Source organism: Coregonus lavaretus (assembly GCF_964263955.1).
Source record: "Coregonus lavaretus genome assembly, chromosome: 1".
Classification (NCBI taxonomy): Eukaryota; Metazoa; Chordata; class Actinopteri; order Salmoniformes; family Salmonidae; genus Coregonus; species Coregonus lavaretus.
The window spans coordinates 17,267,198-17,285,963 of NC_139988.1; the positions used below are offsets into that span (position 1 = coordinate 17,267,198).

Genomic DNA, 18,766 nt, shown 5'->3' on the forward strand with positions numbered 1-18,766 from the left:
AGGAGGCAGCTTCAGAGAAAGTCGTCACAGTACCCCCCCCCCCCCCCCCCCCTTGACGCACAGCTCCAGCAGTGTGCCGACACCGGCCTCGGGGACGGCCAGGAGGACGCGGAGCAGGGCGAGCCAGATGGCGACGGTGGAAATCCCGCAACAGGGAGGGATCGAGGATATCCCTCACCGGGACCCAGCACCGTTCCTCTGGACCGTACCCCTCCCACTCCACGAGGTACTGAAGGCCCCCCACCCGACGCCTCGAATCCAGGATGGAACGGACGGAGTACGCCGGGGCCCCCTCGATGTCCAGAGGAGGTGGAGGGACCTCCCGCACCTCAGACTCCTGGAGTGGACCAGCCACCACCGGCCTGAGGAGAGACACATGAAACGAGGGGTTAATAAGATCATCTTGGGGGAGTAATAACCTATAGGTAACCTCGTTGATCCTCCTCAGGACTTTGGACGGCCCCACAAACTGCGGGCTCAGCTTCCGGCAGGGCAGGCGGAGGGGCAGATTCCGGGTCGAGAGCCAGACCCGATCACTCGGTACGAAGACCAAGGCCTCACTACGGTGGCAGTCAGCGTTGGCCTTCTGATGACACACGGCGCGTTGGAGGTGGATGTGAGCAGCGTTCCACGTCTCCTCCGCGTGCTGAAACCAGTCATCCACCGCAGGAGCCTCGGTCTGGCTCTGGTGCCACAGTGGCAGAACCGGTTGGTAACCTAACACACATTGGAATGGCGTTAGGTTAGTGGAGGAGTGACGGAGAGAGTTCTAGGCATATTCGGCCCATGGCAAGAACACCAACCACTCCCCCGGCCGGTCCTGGCAGTAGGACCGCAGGAACCTACCCACATCCTGATTTACCTGTTCCACCTGCCCATTAGACTCGGGGTAGAAACCAGAGGTCAGGCTGACCGAGACCCCCAGACGTTCCATGAACGCCTTCCAGACCTTTGATGTGAACTGGGGACCCCGGACAGACACTATGTCCTCTGGTACCCCGTAGTGCCGGAAGATGTGTGTAAACAGGGCCTCCGCAGTCTGCAGGGCCATGGGGAGACCGGGCAGAGGAAGGAGGCAGCAGGCCTTGGAAAAGCGGTCCACAACGACCAGGACGGTGGTGTTACCTTGAGAGAGGGGAAGATCAGTAAGGAAATCAATACTTAGGTGAGACCATGGTCATTGTGGAACTGGTAAAGGCTGTAACTTACCCACTGGAAGGTGCCTAGGTGCCTTACTCTGGGCCCACACCAAGCAGGAGGAGACATACACCCTCACGTCCTTAGCCAAGGTAGGCCACCAGTACTTTCCGGTCAGGCAGCGCACTGTACGACCGATACCTGGGTGACCAAAGGAGGGTGACGTGTGTGCCCATTAGATCAGATGGTCACGGACAAGAGCAGGCACGTACTGCAGCCCAGCTGGACACTGAGGTGGAGATGGCTTTGTGCGTAACACCTGCTCTATATATTTTTTTGTCATTTAGCAGACGCTCTTATCCAGAGCGACTTACAGTTAGTGCATACATTTTCATACTGGCCCCCTGTGGGAAACGAACCCACAACCCTGGCGTTGCAAGCGCCATGGTCTACCAACTAAGCTACAGGGGACTATATCCGCATCCATCGGCCATACTACCGGCGCCACAATGCAAGAGGCCGGCAGTATGGGGGTGTTGTCTCTGGGCCTCTCCTCTGTGTCATACAGCCATGACAGTGTGTCTGCCTTCACGTTCTTCGTACCCGGGATATATGATCGAGTGAAATCAAACCGGGTGAAGAATAGGGCCCACCTGGCCTGACGAGGATTCAAACTCCTCGCTGCCCGGATGTACTCCAGGTTACGGTGGTCCGTCCAGACGAGGAAAGGGGGTTTCGTCCCTTTGAGCCAGTGCCTCCACACGGTCAGGGCTCGAACAACAGCCAACAGCTCCCGATCACTAACGTCGTAGTTCTGCTCCGCTGGGCTGAGCTTCTTGGAGAAGAAGGCACAGGGGTCGGAGCTTGGGTGGCATGCCCGAGCGTTGAGATAGGACATCGCCTATCCCTACCTCGGACGCATCCACCTCCACTACGAACGGTAGTGATGAATCAGGGTGGGCCAGTACCGGGGCTGAGGTGAACAGAGCCCTCAGGTTACTGAAGGCCCTGTCAACCTCAGCAGACCAGCAGAGTTGGGATGGCACACCCTTCAACAGAGATGTAATGGGAGCTGCGACCTTGCCAAAGCCCCGGATAAACCTCTGATAGTAGTTGGCAAAGCCAATAAAGCGCTGCACCTCCATAACCGTGGTTGGAGTCGGCCAATTACGCACGGCTGAAATGCGATCTCCCTCCATCTCCACACCTGAGGTGGTAATGCGGTATCCGAGGAAGGAGACGGACTGTTGGAAAAACAGACACTTTTCTGCCTTGGCATAAAAGGTAATTTTCCAACAGTCAGGCCAGCACTTTGCGAACCAGGGACACATGCTCGGCGCGCGTAGTGGAATACACCAGAATGTCATCGATGTAGACCACTACACCGTGACCAAGCATGTCCTGAAACACCTTGTTCACAAAGGACTGGAAGACGGATGGAGCATTCATCAAACCGTAGGGCATCACCAGGTATTCATAATGGCTGTGGCAGACCGCTGTCTTTCTTCTTCACAAATAAGAAACTAGAGGAGGCGGGCGAAGTGAAGGGACGTATAAACCCCTGACGCAGGGACTCGGTGATGTATGTTTCCATAGCCTCCGTTTCAGCCTGTGACAGGGGATACACATGACTCCTGGGAGGCACAGCGTCTTCCCGTAGGTTTATCGCGCAATTCCCCGCCCGATGAGGTGGTAACTTGGTCTCCTGCGTTTTGGAAAACGCGTGCGCCAAATCGAGGTATTCGGGGGGAATGCGCACGGTGGAGGTACTGTCACGGTGGAGGTACAGCTGGCTCGACAGATCGGGTCCTCTCCTCTCCAGGCGTTGGACGACCTGAAGAACCCGATCCATCGCTTCTCCCAAGCTGGCTAGCATCGTTGAATGCTCCTGGACCCGTGCCACAACTCCAGGCATGCGCTCCTCTCCCGCTGACTCCATAGTTGGTGGGTGATTCTGTGATGGGTGATTTGAAGGAGTCAGGCGCAGGAGGGTAAATCACAGAATACAGAGTTTATTCCGGAATACAGAGTTACGCTATATAGTGTCAAACAGTCCAGTGCGCAAAACAGGCGCACTGGAACAAAACAGGCACACAGGGAAAATATACCCCGGCAATACAAAATACACGTAGCTCAACCGAGCTACTCTCTCCTCCCATTAAACAATCACCCACAAAGACAAGGGGGCAGAGGGAACACTTATACACGTACTAATGAGGGTATATGAACCAGGTGTGTGTAATAGACAAGACAAAACAAATAGAATGATGAGATGAGATGCGGCAGTGGCTAGAAGGCCGGTGACGACGAACGTCGAAGCCTGCCCGAACAAGGAGAGGAGGCAGCTTCGGAGGAAGTCGTGACAGTTAGATGTGGGGAGGAGAGGAGGTAGGGGGCCCACGTAGGTAACTGGGGGGTCCTGCCTTGATTGGGTAACTGATTAATACAAAATAAAAATACAAACTGCATAATAAATAAATTTGACTGGTCAATTGTGTGAGTCAGGGGATGGGCCCAAGCCCATATGGGACCCAAGAGGCAACCACAGGAGCCTGCTCTCAATGTTTAAAATACACCAGAGAGCATAATTTAGCCAGAGGATCAATAGTTTCAAAAAAATAACTGTGAATAAAATTGTCACAAGCAAATACAGGTAACTGCCCAAATAAAGGAAACACCAACATAGAGTCTTAAAAGGGTGTTTGGGCACCACGAGCTGCCAGAACAGCTTCAATGTAATAAAGGAAACACTTGAGTAAATGAGGGATACAAATACACCATAACATATTATTTGTATCCCTCATTTACTCAAGTGTTTCCTTTATTTTGGAAGTTACCGGTTGCCTACAGTTGGGAAAACCTGTGATTTCTTTATCTGGCCCTGGGCATTTGCTGTTTCCATTAGCCTGGTCATTACTTTTTTAATTTGTCAGGTAATTCATCCCCATGAAATGGTTGGATGGAAACGTGGTTAGTGTCACTGAAATGTCTTTTGATTTTTACGAAAGAGTATAATTGATCCTCCTCTCGAAAGGTTGTTTTCAGGCGCTCTTTTGCCCTCCAATAATTTGTGTTGCAAACATATTGCAACTCCATTCCACAAAGTGGCGGCAAAGAGTAATCTAGTTAGTGGGTCTGTGTAAAAAAAAATGACAGAAGAAAATAAACATTGACGTCACGCTGGCAGGAACGATTTAGTTTCTCCCTGTCGCTGGCCCACACTCCAGTACAGTAGGTGGCGGTAATGTACCATAACGTTGGTGGCCAACCGCCTATAAACCCCACTGAAGAAGAAGAAGAATGGCGTAGGTTAAACAAGTTTTTAAGTTGAGTCTTTGCCTGACAAAGTGAAGTTAGGATATATAAGTTATCCTGTACGAGCTTATGTGCCAAATACATTACGATGTTACAGGTGTCAAACTTATGGGCATGTGGCAGCAGTGTGTAGGAGGGAGGTTCCAAGGTGTGAGAAGTGTGCAGAAGGGCATGAGACAAAGGAATGTGTAGAATTGGGGAAAGTAGTGGTATGTGCTAATTGTAGAGGTGCTCATGGGGCTGGGGATCAGAAATGTCCCATGCGAGAGAGGCAGGTTGAGGTTTCCAGGGTAAGAGTAGAGAAGAAGTTGTCATATGCTGAGGCAGTGAAGAAAGTAGACTTCAAGATGGGTCAAGGGGGAGGAGTGGTGAGAGTAGTAGATATGTACCAGTACAGAGGGATAGGCCAACAAGTGATATATGTTTCAGTAATATTGGATTTTTTGCATTTATAGCAATGGTTATTAATTGTACTGCAGGGATGGAACGTAGGTCGAAGAAAATTGAGGTGGTGGTGGCAGCTGCAGAGAGGTATTTGGGTGTGCGAGACTTGACATCAGAAGAGTTACAGGGAGTGTTAAGTGGTGATGTCCCATCATTTCAGGTTGAGGGCATGAGGTAGAAATGAATATATTTAAATAGTGGAGAAGGGTGGGGTTAATTATTAATAATATTTTTGAATTTGTGAGTGTAGTGTTAGATGGTGGGGTATTTCTTTATTTTATTTTTCAATTAAAAAAAGGGAGTTGTACTCCAGTCTAGTAGGTGGCGGTAATGCAACAAATTGGATTCCAACCGCTGTTAAACCTCCTCGAAGAAGAAGACATTGACGTCACGCATTGTAGCAACAGGCGCGCGGGAGGGAAGCAACGTGAATATCATAATATAACATCCATTACGGTACTGTAACACGTTTGTCAACTAGTTAGTGTGTTGTTTTTGTGTACATTTGCTGTTGTTAGAGCAGAAAGCATAAACCTTATACATGCTAACTTGTGTAAAGGAACGAGTACTTCTATTTTGGATAACGTCAGTGTGTTAGCAGCCGGCTTGCTAACTATAGTAGCTAGTCACCCTAACAAACAGAATGGTACGTTACTGCGTTCTCTTTTCCCGTTATGTTTGTTAGCTAGCTATGCAACTCAAAACTCATGTTACCTGGCTGAGTAGTTGATTCATATGAGCACGGTAATAATAGTCATTGGTAATGCCTGGTACTCACTGTAAGTCAATTGTTAAATCTTCAGTGCTTTGCGACCCAATTCATCTCACTGTTCTTGCTTTCATAGACCACCACAGATACCATGGCTTCCGATGACATTGCCCTGCTGGCCGAGGCGCTGTCCAAGACTCATGTAGGAGATGGAGAGCTGAGCTACAAGGGCCAGGGACTGAAGCTAGACAACGCAGAATCTGGTGAGTGCACTGACTGCAAACACACACATTCATCCCTTTCAAACTGGTCAACAACAGGAGACTTCAATATGGCATTGTTCTCTATTAATGCCAACACGGTTAACGGCTTTACTGATAGTCTTCTGTCATGTGTTTGTGAATCTGGTTGTCTCTGCAGTGAAGGAGTTGGTGCGGGAAATAGAGGAGTACCAGGGACTCCGGGCCCTGCGGTTGGAGGGAAACACAGTGGGTGTGGAGGCAGCACAGGCTATCGCCAAATCCTTGGAGTGCAAAGACCAACTTCAGGTACTGGGCGGAGAGAGCCTTGAGATCAATTGTCTGTCAGGCTGAGCAAAGCAAACTGACTTGGGCTAACTGTGGAAAAATAGTGAAGCCACACATTCACCCCATGATCCTCCATGATGGTGTCAGCATTTTACTGTTGAGTGTATTGCTTGTACATAGTGTTTCTACCTTGAGGAATCCCAGCATCACCAGTAGAGTGGACAGGAAGCTGTAGGTCTGTAGGGAGACGGTACATAACTGTTTATTTTTCAGAGTTGCCACTGGAGTGATATGTTCACAGGTCGCCTGCGCTCAGAAATCCCAACCGCCCTGGTGAGTCAACACTAACAACCTCCCCTTGTGCTTCAGCTGGGCTTATACATATACTGATATATGTTCCACAAGTCTGTAGCTCTTCATGTCTCTCTTCGTCCTCAGAGGTCCCTGGGCAGTGCATTGATGACAGCAGGGGCCAGACTGAGAGAGCTTGACCTGAGTGATAACGCCTTTGGGCCAGATGGCGTAAAGGGCATTGAGACTCTACTGAAGAGCTCTGCGTGTCACTCTCTACGGGAGCTGAGACTCAACAACTGTGGCATGGGCATCGGCGGGGGCAAGGTGAGAGTTTGAAAACACCAATTGTGTGACTAAGGTATTTTAATGGTCTTATGGGAGGTATACTGCTAGTACTTAGACCATCACTCCTTCGGGAGCATAGGCCATCAACAACTCTTCTCCATCATTCGCTTTTCTGGTCTACTGTTAGGATGTGCCACAAAGTAACAAGTGTTATGTTCTGTCTATTAGATCCTGGCGGCAGCGTTGACTGAGTGTCATGAACAGTCCAGCGCTCTCGGTGCCCCACTGAAACTGAAAGTGTTCATCGCAGGCAGAAACCGCTTGGAGAACGAAGGAGCCACAGCCCTTGCCCTGGCATTTCAGGTACAGACAAACAGACACAAATTGCAACTTTATGATGAGGATCTATCCCCATATCATGACATTCTATGCAATACAGACATTTCTCTTATTCACACAACGAGCTTGGTAGATGCAGCTTGGCCTAATATCCAGCCTTTTTTCCTCCCCTCTATTTCTTTTGTGCTCTCTCTCCCTCACTCTAATTTCTCTCACGCTCTCTTTCTCCATCTCCCTCCCTCTCTCTCTCTTTCTTATCAGCTGATGGGAAGCCTAGAGGAGGTGCACATGCCCCAAAATGGGATCAACCATGCTGGGGTGACAGCTCTGGCCACCGCCATGCAGCACAACCCCCAGCTCCGCATCCTCAACCTCAACGACAACACCTTCACCAAGAGAGGGGCGCTGGCTATGGCTCAGGTATTACTGCCCAATTGTCTGCCTAGTGCCCTGCTGTAGTCAAACACGTCATGTTTTGGTACTAGGCTGAACAAAATGGTTATTTAGCTGATTGGGTCCTACAATTACTATATTAACAAGGCTTTATTTGACGAGTTCTCTTAATTTATCATGATCTTTTCCCCTCTCTGTCCCCAGGCTCTGAGACACCTGAGGACTGTGCAGGTGATCAACTTTGGGGACTGCCTGGTGCGTTCTGAAGGGGCCATCGCTCTCTCTGCTGTCCTGAGAGAGGGACTGCCCACTCTTAAGGTCAGTAGAGGTGTGTGTGTGGGTGGGTGGATTACCCATTCTTGTCTGATTGTGTTCATTCCTGTGTTCAGGAGCTGAATGTGTCCTTTGGGGAGATCACAGAGGCTGCAGCACTGGTGTTGGCTCAGGCTGTACAAGATAAACCCCATATGGAAAAACTGGATCTCAATGGTATTATCCACCACGCACTACTTTAATCAGTCTGAATGGCCATGAAATAGAGATCCACGTGTTAATGACAAATCAATTTAGTGTGTTTTGTTTCTAATCTATTACCTGTGTTTGTATAGGTAACTGTCTGGGGGAGGAGGGGTGTGAGGCTCTGAAAGAGACCATGGATAACATGGACAGGGCAGACATACTGGCATCTCTCAGGTAGGTGTGTGTGTGGATGTCATCACAGGTGTGATTATACAACATACAGTGGGGAAAAAAAGTATTTAGTCAGCCACCAATTGTGCAAGTTCTCCCACTTAAAAAGATGAGAGGCCTGTAATTTTCATCATAGGTACACGTCAACTATGACAGACAAATTGAGGGAAAAAATCCAGAAAATCACATTGTAGGATTTTTTATGAATTTATTTGCAAATTATGGTGGAAAATAAGTATTTGGTCACCTACAAACAAGCAAGATTTCTGGCTCTCACAGACCTGTAACTTCTTCTTTAAGAGGCTCCTCTGTCCTCCACTTGTTACCTTTATTAATGGCAGTATACAAGTATAAAAGACACCTGTCCACAACCTCAGTCAGTCACACTCCAAACTCCACTATGGCCAAGACCAAAGAGCTGTCAAAGGACACCAGAAACAAAATTGTAGACGTGCACCAGGCTGGGAAGACTGAATCTGCAATAGGTAAGCAGCTTGGTTTGAAGAAATCAACTGTAGGAGCAATTATTAGGAAATGGAAGACATACAAGACCACTGATAATCTCCCTCGATCTGGGGCTCCACGCAAGATCTCACCCCGTGGGGTCAAAATGATCACAAGAACGGTGAGCAAAAATCCCAGAACCACACGGGGGGACCTAGTCAATGACCTGCAGAGAGCTGGGACCAAAGTAACAAAGCCTACCATCAGTAACACACTACGCCGCCAGGGACTCAAATCCTGCAGTGCCAGACGTGTCCCCCTGCTTAAGCCAGTACATGTCCAGGCCGGTCTGAAGTTTGCTAGAGTGCATTTGGATGATCCAGAGGAGGATTGGGAGAATGTCATATGGTCAGATGAAACCAAAATATAAGTTTTTGGTAAAAACTCAACTCGTCGTATTTGGAGGACAAAGAATGCTGAGTTGCATCCAAAGAACACCATACCTACTGTGAAGCATGGGGGTGGAAACATCATGCTTTGGGGCTGTTTTTCTGCAAAGGGACCAGGACGACTGATCCGTGTAAAGGAAAGAATGAATGGGGCCATGTATCGTGAGATTTTGAGTGAAAACCTCCTTCCATCAGCAAGGGCATTGAAGATTAAACGTGGCTGGGTCTTTCAGCATGACAATGATCCCAAACACACCGCCCGGGCCAACGAAGGAGTGGCTTCGTAAGAAGCATTTCAAGGTCCTGGAGTGGCCTAGCCAGTCTCCAGATCTCAACCCCATAGAAAATCTTTGGAGGGAGTTGAAAGTCTGTGTTGCCCAGCGACAGCCCCCCAAAACATCACTGCTCTAGAGGAGATCTGCATGGAGGAATGGGCCAAAATACCAGCAACAGTGTGTGAAAACCTTGTGAAGACTTACAGAAAACGTTTGACCTGTGTCATTGCCAACAAAGGGTATATAACAAAGTATTGAGAAACTTTTGTTATTGACCAAATACTTATTTTCCACCATAATTTGCAAATAAATAAATTACAAATCCTACAATGTGATTTTCTGGATATTTTTTTCTCATTTTGTCTGTCATAGTTGACGTGTACCTATGATGAAAATTACAGGCCTCTCTCATCTTTTTAAGTGGGAGAACTTTCACAATTGGTGGCTGACTAAATACTTTTTTCCCCCCACTGTATAGCTATTGTCCTAGATGCTGGATTGGCCTTGTTCTACTCTCTCTATAGTGATGATGAGGGAGAGCCTGATGAGGAAGAGGAGAATGGCAGAGAGATGAAGGAGAATGGAATGAAGGATGAAAGAGACAACTCAGTGAAGCCTGAGCCAACCTGTCATCCAGAGGTCCTCTCTTTCCTCAGCTCACCCACCGCTGAGACACTGCTCAAACTGGGGGACAACAGGACTGGGCTCATCCAGCAACATGTAAATTATTACTGTGGTCATGGGCCATTCACGCTTTAACTGTTGAAGTGTATCTGAAGAGGGCCTTGTGAATGGTTAGAAGGCAGTAACTGTTGTGTCATTGGGTTTTAACATCTATTGTGGAAACTCTTCCCTGGCCAGGTGGATGTTTCTGACTCTGATAAGGCTGCCGACGCCTTCCTGAAAATCTCCTCTCTGTACTGTGATGACCATGAGATCAAGAAGGCTGTCCTGGAGACTATTAGTGAGCCTAAACACTCAAACACCCTCTTCTCTAACTTCTGTCCGGCATCCTGCCTTGTCTCTGTGTTGGAGTGGGACATTAACGTGAGGAAGTTGCTCTGCTTGTCCTACAGACGCCCTGTTGAAGAAGGCCTTCTCTGGTTCCTCCCTGCAGACCTACAGCTTCCTGTCCACTCTACTGGTGATGCTGGGACTCCTCAAGGTAGAAACACTATGTATAACATGCTGATACAGTTCACAATTCACTCAATTTATTCTCTACTAAATTAGTCTCAGCCATGGTGGGTTTGGGGACAATCCATTCAAATCAAATACAAGCAGGAAATTAACAACATTTCCTGTTGTTTTCTACGAAAATTATTTCAATTGACAGGCTACAAAAATGGAGCTCAACTCTGATTAGCAGTAATGCCAGCCCTAATTTATATCGCTCCCATGTTAATCTGTGCTGTCCAGGGTGAGGGCAAGGTGAAGAAGGTGCAGGTGTTACCTGGTCACCTGTTGGTTTTGGAGCACGCTGTCCAACAGGACTACTTCCCCCAGGACCACGCCTCCCTGCTGGACACCTTTGTTGCCAGGTAAGGCTGTGTATGAGGTGTGTGTGTACCCGTTTGTCTGTCTGGGTAGATTGTGGACATTGCATAGTAGGCAGCTCTATGATCCTTGAGGTATCAGGGGTGTCCATGTAGAAAAATAAAAAATACATCACAATGGCGTAAATGACATTTCAATAGGGTCACTATAACATCACAATGGCGTCTAGACGGATAGAATTTGAATTATATTTCTATGGTGGTGTAACTGGAGAATTATGACATCAATGGCTTCTAGATGCACAGAATTAGAATGATATTTCTATGATGGAGGAACACAGTATAATTATATTTCTGTCCGTCTAGACGCCATTGTGTGGTCCTCTGTAGCTCAGCTGGTAGAGCACGGCGCTTGTAACGCCAAGGTAGTGGGTTCGATCCCCGGGACCACCCATATACAAAAAATAAATAAAAATGCACGCATGACTGTAAGTCGCTTTGGATAAAAGCGTCTGCTAAATGGCATATTATTATTATTATTATTATTATTATTATATTATTATTGTGATGTTAAAGTGACACGATAGACCCAGTCGGTATTAGAATGTCGTGGCCCGCCCGCCTGTGGGGGAAAACAACCTGTGGTTACGTAAGTTACACCATTTGGCTCACAGCAAAAACGTTACCTTTTTCAAATGTAATTTTATTGTCTGCTTCTTTTAGTCAGTTACAAAACTACTTTAAGAAAAGCACATGTCTAAAGATTACTTTTCAACATTGCCTGCTCACACGCGTTCTCACTACTTAGAAAAACGTAATATTGTAGGGCTTCCCTCATGCCCCTTTTCATGAGGGTGCTAGCAGCCACATGAGTGAGTGCTAGCTAGCTACCAACCAGAACATTAAGCTAGTCAAGACCAACAACACAAAAAAATGGACTATTCAGCTACAAGTAGTGAGTGGAGTTAAACTGACTGTACTAAACAAGTTAAATGTCTTACCTGTGATTTTAAATGTTTTCCACACATATAGCTACGTGTAGTCTACTTGAACATTAGGTCCCCACATTTCCCACACCGTATATCCTGAAGCCACAGGGCTCTTCTCGCAGGCTCTATTTCCCTACGTTGGAGCATTGCGAACCGTAGGTTGGGATTTTTTACCTGGTACATTGAACAACACAGCTGCTTTTCGGCATGTTTTGTTATTTCTGTATAACAAAAAAAAATCTATGACCATGTAGATCAAGGTCATTAGAGAAGAATGTTTGTTTTCCCCAATTTGTGTCGTGGTCCAGGGGAATTCCTTATTATTACATGAATACCGACTGGGACTATTGGAAAGTAATTTATTGCATTGTGATGTATCAGACCTGGGTTCAAATGCATGCGTATAAATTATTATACTCAATTCTTGCAACCAATAGAATGTTATACAGTGCATTCAGAAGGTATTCTGACCCCTTGACTTTTTCCACATTTTGTTATGTAACAGCCTTATTCCAAAATGGATTAAATTGTTGTTGTTTTTTCCCTCAATCTACACACAATACCCCATAATGAAAAAGCAAAAACAGGTTTTTAGATTTTTTTGCAAATTTATTTAAAATAAAAAATTGAAATATCACATTTACATACAGTAAGTATTCAGACCCTTTACTCAGTACTTTGTTGAAGCACCTTTGGCAGCGATTACACACTAGTCTTCTTGGGTATGACGCTACAAGCTTGGCACACCTTTATTTGGGGAGTTTCTCCCATTCTTCTCTGCAGATCCTCTCAAGCTCTGTCAGGTTGGATGGGGAGTGTCGCTGCACAGCTATTTTCAGGTCTCTCCAGAGATGTTCGATCGGGTTCAAGTCCGGGCTCTGGCTGGGCCACTCAAGGACATTGAGACTTGTCCCGAAGCCACTCCTGCGTTGTCTTGGCTGTGTGCTTAGGGTCGTTGTCCTGTTGGAAGGTGAACCTTCACCCCAGTCTGAGGTCCTGAGCGCTCTGGAGCAGGTCTTCATCAAGGATCTCTCTGTACTTTGCTCCGTTCATCTCCCTGACCAAAGCCCTTCTCCCCCAATTGCTCCGTTTTGGCCGGGCGGCCAGCTCTAGGAAGAGTGTAGGTGGTTCCAAACTTCTTCCATTTAAGAATGATGGAGGCCACTGTGTTCTTGTGGACCTTCAATGCTGCAGAAATGTTTTTGTACCCTTCTCCAGATCTGTGCCTCGACACAATCCTGTCTCGGAGCTCTACAGACAATTCCTTCGACCTCATGGTTTGGTTTTTGCTCTGACATGCACTGTCAACTGTGGGACCTTATAGACAGGTGTGTGCCTTTCCAAATCATGTCCAACCAATTGAATTTACCACAGGTGGACTCCAATCAAGTTGTGGAAACATCTCAAGGATGATCAATGGAAACAGGATGCACCTTAGCTCAATTTTGAGTCTCATAGCAAAGGGTCTGAATACTTATGTAAATAAGGTATTTCTTTTATTTGAAATACATTTGCAAAAATGTCTAAACCTGTTTTTACTTTGTCATTATGGGGTTTTGTGTGTAGATTGATGAGGGAAATATTTTATTTAATCCATTTAAGAATAAGGCTAACGTAACAAAATGTGGAAAAGGTAAAGGGGTCTGAATACTTTCCAAATGCACTGTACATGCGTATTTGTATTTTAAATACTTATTTTCTGTGTATTTGAGTATTTGGCTGAATCAACTACAGTGGGGGGAAAAAAGTATTTAGTCAGCCACCAATTGTGCAAGTTCTCCCACTTAAAAAGATGAGAGAGGCCTGTAATTTTCATCATAGGTACACGTCAACTATGACAGACAAAATGAGATTTTTTTCTCTCCAGAAAATCACATTGTAGGATTTGTAATGAATTTATTTGCAAATTATGGTGGAAAATAAGTATTTGGTCAATAACAAAAGTTTCTCAATACTTTTATATACCCTTTGTTGGCAATGACACAGGTCAAACGTTTTCTGTAAGTCTTCACAAGGTTTTCACACACTGTTGCTGGTATTTTGGCCCATTCCTCCATGCAGATCTCCTCTAGAGCAGTGATGTTTTGGGGCTGTCGCTGGGCAACACGGACTTTCAACTCCCTCCAAAGATTTTCTATGGGGTTGAGATCTGGAGACTGGCTAGGCCACTCCAGGACCTTGAAATGCTTCTTACGAAGCCACTCCTTCGTTGCCCGGGCGGTGTGTTTGGGATCATTGTCATGCTGAAAGACCCAGCCACGTTTCATCTTCAATGCCCTTGCTGATGGAAGGAGGTTTTCACTCAAAATCTCACGATACATGGCCCCATTCATTCTTTCCTTTACACGGATCAGTCGCCCTGGTCCCTTTGCAGAAAAACAGCCCCAAAGCATGATGTTTCCACCCCCATGCTTCACAGTAGGTATGGTGTTCTTTGGATGCAACTCAGCATTCTTTGTCCTCCAAACACGACGAGTTGAGTTTTTACCAAAAAGTTCTATTTTGGTTTCATCTGACCATATGACATTCTCCCAATCCTCTTCTGGATCATTCAAATGCACTCTAGCAAACTTCAGACGGGCCTGGACATGTACTGGCTTAAGCAGGGGGACACGTCTGGCACTGCAGGATTTGAGTCCCTGGCGGCGTAGTGTGTTACTGATGGTAGGCTTTGTTACTTTGGTCCCAGCTCTCTGCAGGTCTGCAGGTTCTGGGATTTTTGCTCACCGTTCTTGTGATCATTTTGACCCCACGGGTGAGATCTTGCGTGGAGCCCCAGATCGAAGGAGATTATCAGTGGTCTTGTATGTCTTCCATTTCCTAATAATTGCTCCCACAGTTGATTTCTTCAAACCAAGCTGCTTACCTATTGCAGATTCAGTCTACCCAGCCTGGTGCAGGTCTACAACTTTGTTTCTGGTGTCCTTTGACAGCTCTTTGGTCTTGGCCATAGTGGAGTTTGGAGTGTGACTGTTTGAGGTTGTGGACAGGTGTCTTTTATACTGATAACAAGTTCAAACAGGTGCCATTAATACAGGTAACGAGTGGAGGACAGAGGAGCCTCTTAAAGAAGAAGTTACAGGTCTGTGAGAGCCAGAAATCTTGCTTGTTTGTAGGTGACCAAATACTTATTTTCCACCATAATTTGCAAATAAATTCATTAAAAATCCTACAATGTGATTTTCTGGAGAAAAAAAATCTCAATTTGTCTGTCATAGTTGACGTGTACCTATGATGAAAATTACAGGCCTCTCTCATCTTTTTAAGTGGGAGAACTTGCACAATTGGTGGCTGACTAAATACTTTTTTTTCCCCACTGTACTTCTATTTGAAAGTATTTTCCTATAAATACTATGTTCAAATACATTTTAATTTTATCTCATTTTAATTTTATCTTGTGATGAGCTTAGATTTTCCCACTGTCGTGGAGGTAAAAATTATTATGCAACCTACAGGCACGGTAAAGCCCTGAAGTCCTGCAGCAGTGCCCGAGATAGTCTCAAGTCCACACTGAAGAGAAGGATCTCCCCGGAATGCTGAGCCCTTCTGCCAAATGAACCAGTCAAAGACATATAACCTACGCACACACTGCCACTCAGGACACACACCACAGAATTGCCCACTGCACTGATAAATGGACATTCCTTGCATGAGGACCTCACATAGATTCTTTACACTGGACAGAAGTGGACAAAAACCAATCTACCTACACTCAATACATACCTGTGTGTGTTTTAGATTCATGAAGCTCCTCCAATGAAAACATATTGAAGACTACATATTCAGACAGGATTTCCTCAATTTTATTTTTGTATTCGTTCTTGCTACTACTATTTTTATACAAAAAGGGACATTTTCATTAAGCCTTTAAAGACATATAAAGGGGAGAAAGTTATTTGAAAAATTTAATAAATACTGAAGTGAAGTTGATAGCCACACAAACAAGGATGGTGGTCAGATTCAGTAAGAATGTAGTAATAAGTTCTAGATGAACCTAGCTGGCCACATCTGTACTGCTGAGTCTTAATATTATCCGACCATATTATTCTCCTGAGTTCAACCAGGTCAATCCATTACTCTGCATCAGATGGTGAGTAGTGGATTACAGTATGCCTGTGCATCGCACCGTATGGACAGGAATAGACATCTATGTATGTATGGCTCTTGTACTGTATGCTATTATAGTCTCCCTAAGGAGACTAACGTGCTGAAAGGGATGTTATGGGGAAAATGAAATGGAATTTACCTTTGATTCTCATGTCTCCTATGATTTTAATGTAATGAATATTGATCTGTATAACATTGGAATACATGTACAGTATCATCAGGACTATATTGATGTTTTTCATGTTTCTTTGATTGTATTGAGATGAAGTGATTGATGTGATAAAATATTACTTTTCCAAGAGTACTCAGTGTTTTTATTCATTTCAATAAAACTTGAACGGCAATTATTTATTATTAATCCTCAAGCTTGAGACAATTCCTCTTCTTGTTTATGTTCACTGCCAGGGATTTACCTCAATATCTCTGTTAAACACATGTATGCCTACAGTAGACCTATTAACTGGTTTAAATATGTGTTATGAACATCAATCACTGACATTTAGTTGTTTGAGATGCTGGTTAGTTGGCCTCAAGCCTCCATGTAGATGCGGTACAGTAGCTTGGCGATATGCATATTGTTTTTACATCCTCTGAGGCGCAACTCTACTGCGCACTTTGAAACTCACTAGAAATGAATCGAGAGACGGTGTGAATGGAGGGATAAGTGAAGTTTATTTTGGATGGGGTACAGCAAGGGGAAGAGCAGGGGACAGAGACCAGGGACCGTGAGAGAATAAACGACAGTACAAAGAACAGGGGCCTGTTGCACAAAAGTAGAATTAAGACATCCGGGATAAATGACTCAGCTGAGCTCAATGAAGCCAAAACATGTGCGTCCAGGCTTAATTGGTTGCACAAAGACCAAGCCAGGATGAGCAGACACGGATTCATTAAGCCAGGTGAAACCAATCCTGGATAGGTGCGCGCTCACGGCTCACTCAAATAGACCCCGCCACAGATCACAGATTAACTGATTTACCATGGCAACTAGAGCCGCGTACTTTTCCCCGTCGGAAGCACAAATCCTCATGGAGGCATACGAGGAGGTAAAAGATATAATTAAGAAGAAAGGCAACACCGCCACAGTGATAAAGCAAAGAGAAAAAGCGTGGCAAAGTATTGCAGACCGCCTGAATGCGTAAGTAGTGCACAATTACACACTCACCGCTCCGCTGAAACATCACAATTACAATTCAAATATTTAATTCACATCTCCAAAAATGCAGTTGTACTGTAATTATGAAACGGTTAAATTTTTAATTGAAATGCACTGCAGATATGAGTGAAATTGTGTAAAGTAACTCCATCACACTGTATAAAGCTATGATAAATTTTTTGATATTTTTACTGAAAACAAGACAAAAATACCAAGTAATTTTTTGCAGTGTGACTCCATTAAATGTGTGTGTGTGTGTGTGTGTGTGTGTGTAGATTAAACATGAACGGGCCAAAACGGACATGGCAGCAGGTCAAAATCAAATACAAGAACATTCTGCAGAATGGTATGGTCCCTGACTAATATTTAACAAAGCACAAGCATATATTGTACCCAGAAGGTGCCTGCTCACACATTGTCTGTACTGTTTTAGCAGTGAAAAAGAATACCCACAGACAAGGCACGGGTGGTGGGTCACCAAAGGCTGACCTTACCCCAGCAGAGGACATGGCCTTGGAGCTAAATAAAGGCAGGCCCGTCTTAGAGGGGATCCCTGGGGGGAAAGAGACGAGCATAGGTTCCTCCCAAGATGCCACCCGCTTCATTCAAGGTATGTCCTTCCATCTCTACATGGGATACAACCACATTCATATTGAATCAATTTGGACTGTCTGACTTTGGTTTACCTATTGCCTTGCAGTGTCTGGCAGCACTGTGTTCCTGTTAGAGCCACCAGCACAAGCACCAGACGATGCTGATCCAGTGAGTACTCCATCAAAGGCATACTGTAGGCCTGGCATGTCTTGTCTACTAGCTTCAATATGAATCCGATTAAATGTGATAGGGTGAAGGCCCCAGTGCAGCAGCAACAGCACATGATGGAGACGATGATGAGGAGGAGACCATCTCTCTGGATTCCAGAAGGCATGAGGTATCATGTTAAGACTGTGAAAGTACTATTTACTCTACAATGGTGAGGAGTCCTCATCAAAATCAAAAAATCTAATTTCTTTTACAGGACCCAGATGCTATACAGTGGGAAAACCAGCCTGGCAACATAGTGCGTATTAATAAAAGGACACCACATCCTGCCAAATTCCAGCTGCGCTAATTGTATTGTGTTCACAGAGCTCACAAGCTATCAGAAAGTTGTATGGCAACCACCTCCGGCGCCAAATAGAACTGGCAGACATAGACATTCAGTACAAGAAGAAAAAGATGGAAAATCTTGCACTGGAGTCCGAAATAAAAAAGAGGACAATTAGGAAACTGGACCTTGAAATAAAAAAACTTGAGAGGGAGGTGAGATGCCTTCAATGTACACTGTATGCTAACTGTAACACAAATGTATTAATCATTATTTTTCTTTCCTCCCCCAGCTCCAAGAAGATGACACAGCTCAAAATAAAAATTAGGTATATTCTCGTAAAGTCAAGTGAGCCATGACATATGAGCTCTTATTGTGAGCACACAGGACGGTGGCATCTTTCTAAGGTTTTTTTTATTTTCCCAGCAATCAGTACAACCAAGTCATCGTTATAAGGCATCGCCCTCTTTTGCCCACCCCCCCAGCACCAGGTGTGGCCACTAGCCTATATGAAGGCCCAAAATTGTGTGTTCCTTTCTGCTCTGACAATGGCATGCCCATTCGTGCGAGATGTGGTGGATGAAGAAGCACTTGTGCTGAGGAGAGCCTTCAGGCGAGAAAGAGTCTTCA

At 45.5% G+C, this 18,766-nt stretch overlaps 1 protein-coding gene across 2 annotated transcripts; it reads left to right on the forward strand.

Annotated features, from left to right (window-relative positions):
- The first annotated feature begins 5,268 nt into the window (after window positions 1–5,268).
- Window positions 5,269–16,194, forward strand: LOC311111116 (ran GTPase-activating protein 1-like). 2 transcript variants are annotated; one of them, XM_084153796.1, is made up of 15 exons: window positions 5,269–5,352; window positions 5,742–5,868; window positions 6,026–6,153; window positions 6,406–6,465; window positions 6,571–6,750; window positions 6,940–7,074; window positions 7,312–7,470; window positions 7,648–7,761; window positions 7,833–7,932; window positions 8,052–8,136; window positions 9,826–10,021; window positions 10,163–10,265; window positions 10,378–10,466; window positions 10,721–10,842; window positions 15,242–16,194. In XM_084153796.1, the coding sequence occupies exons 2-15, from the start codon at window positions 5,757–5,759 to the stop codon at window positions 15,324–15,326; spliced, it is 1,668 nt and encodes a 555-aa protein (XP_084009922.1). In that variant the 5' UTR covers window positions 5,269–5,352; window positions 5,742–5,756; the 3' UTR covers window positions 15,327–16,194. The 2 variants fall into 2 exon arrangements, with proteins under 2 accessions (XP_084009922.1, XP_084009923.1); XM_084153797.1 differs by having other exon boundaries at window positions 5,326–5,542.
- The last annotated feature ends 2,572 nt before the right edge of the window (window positions 16,195–18,766 follow it).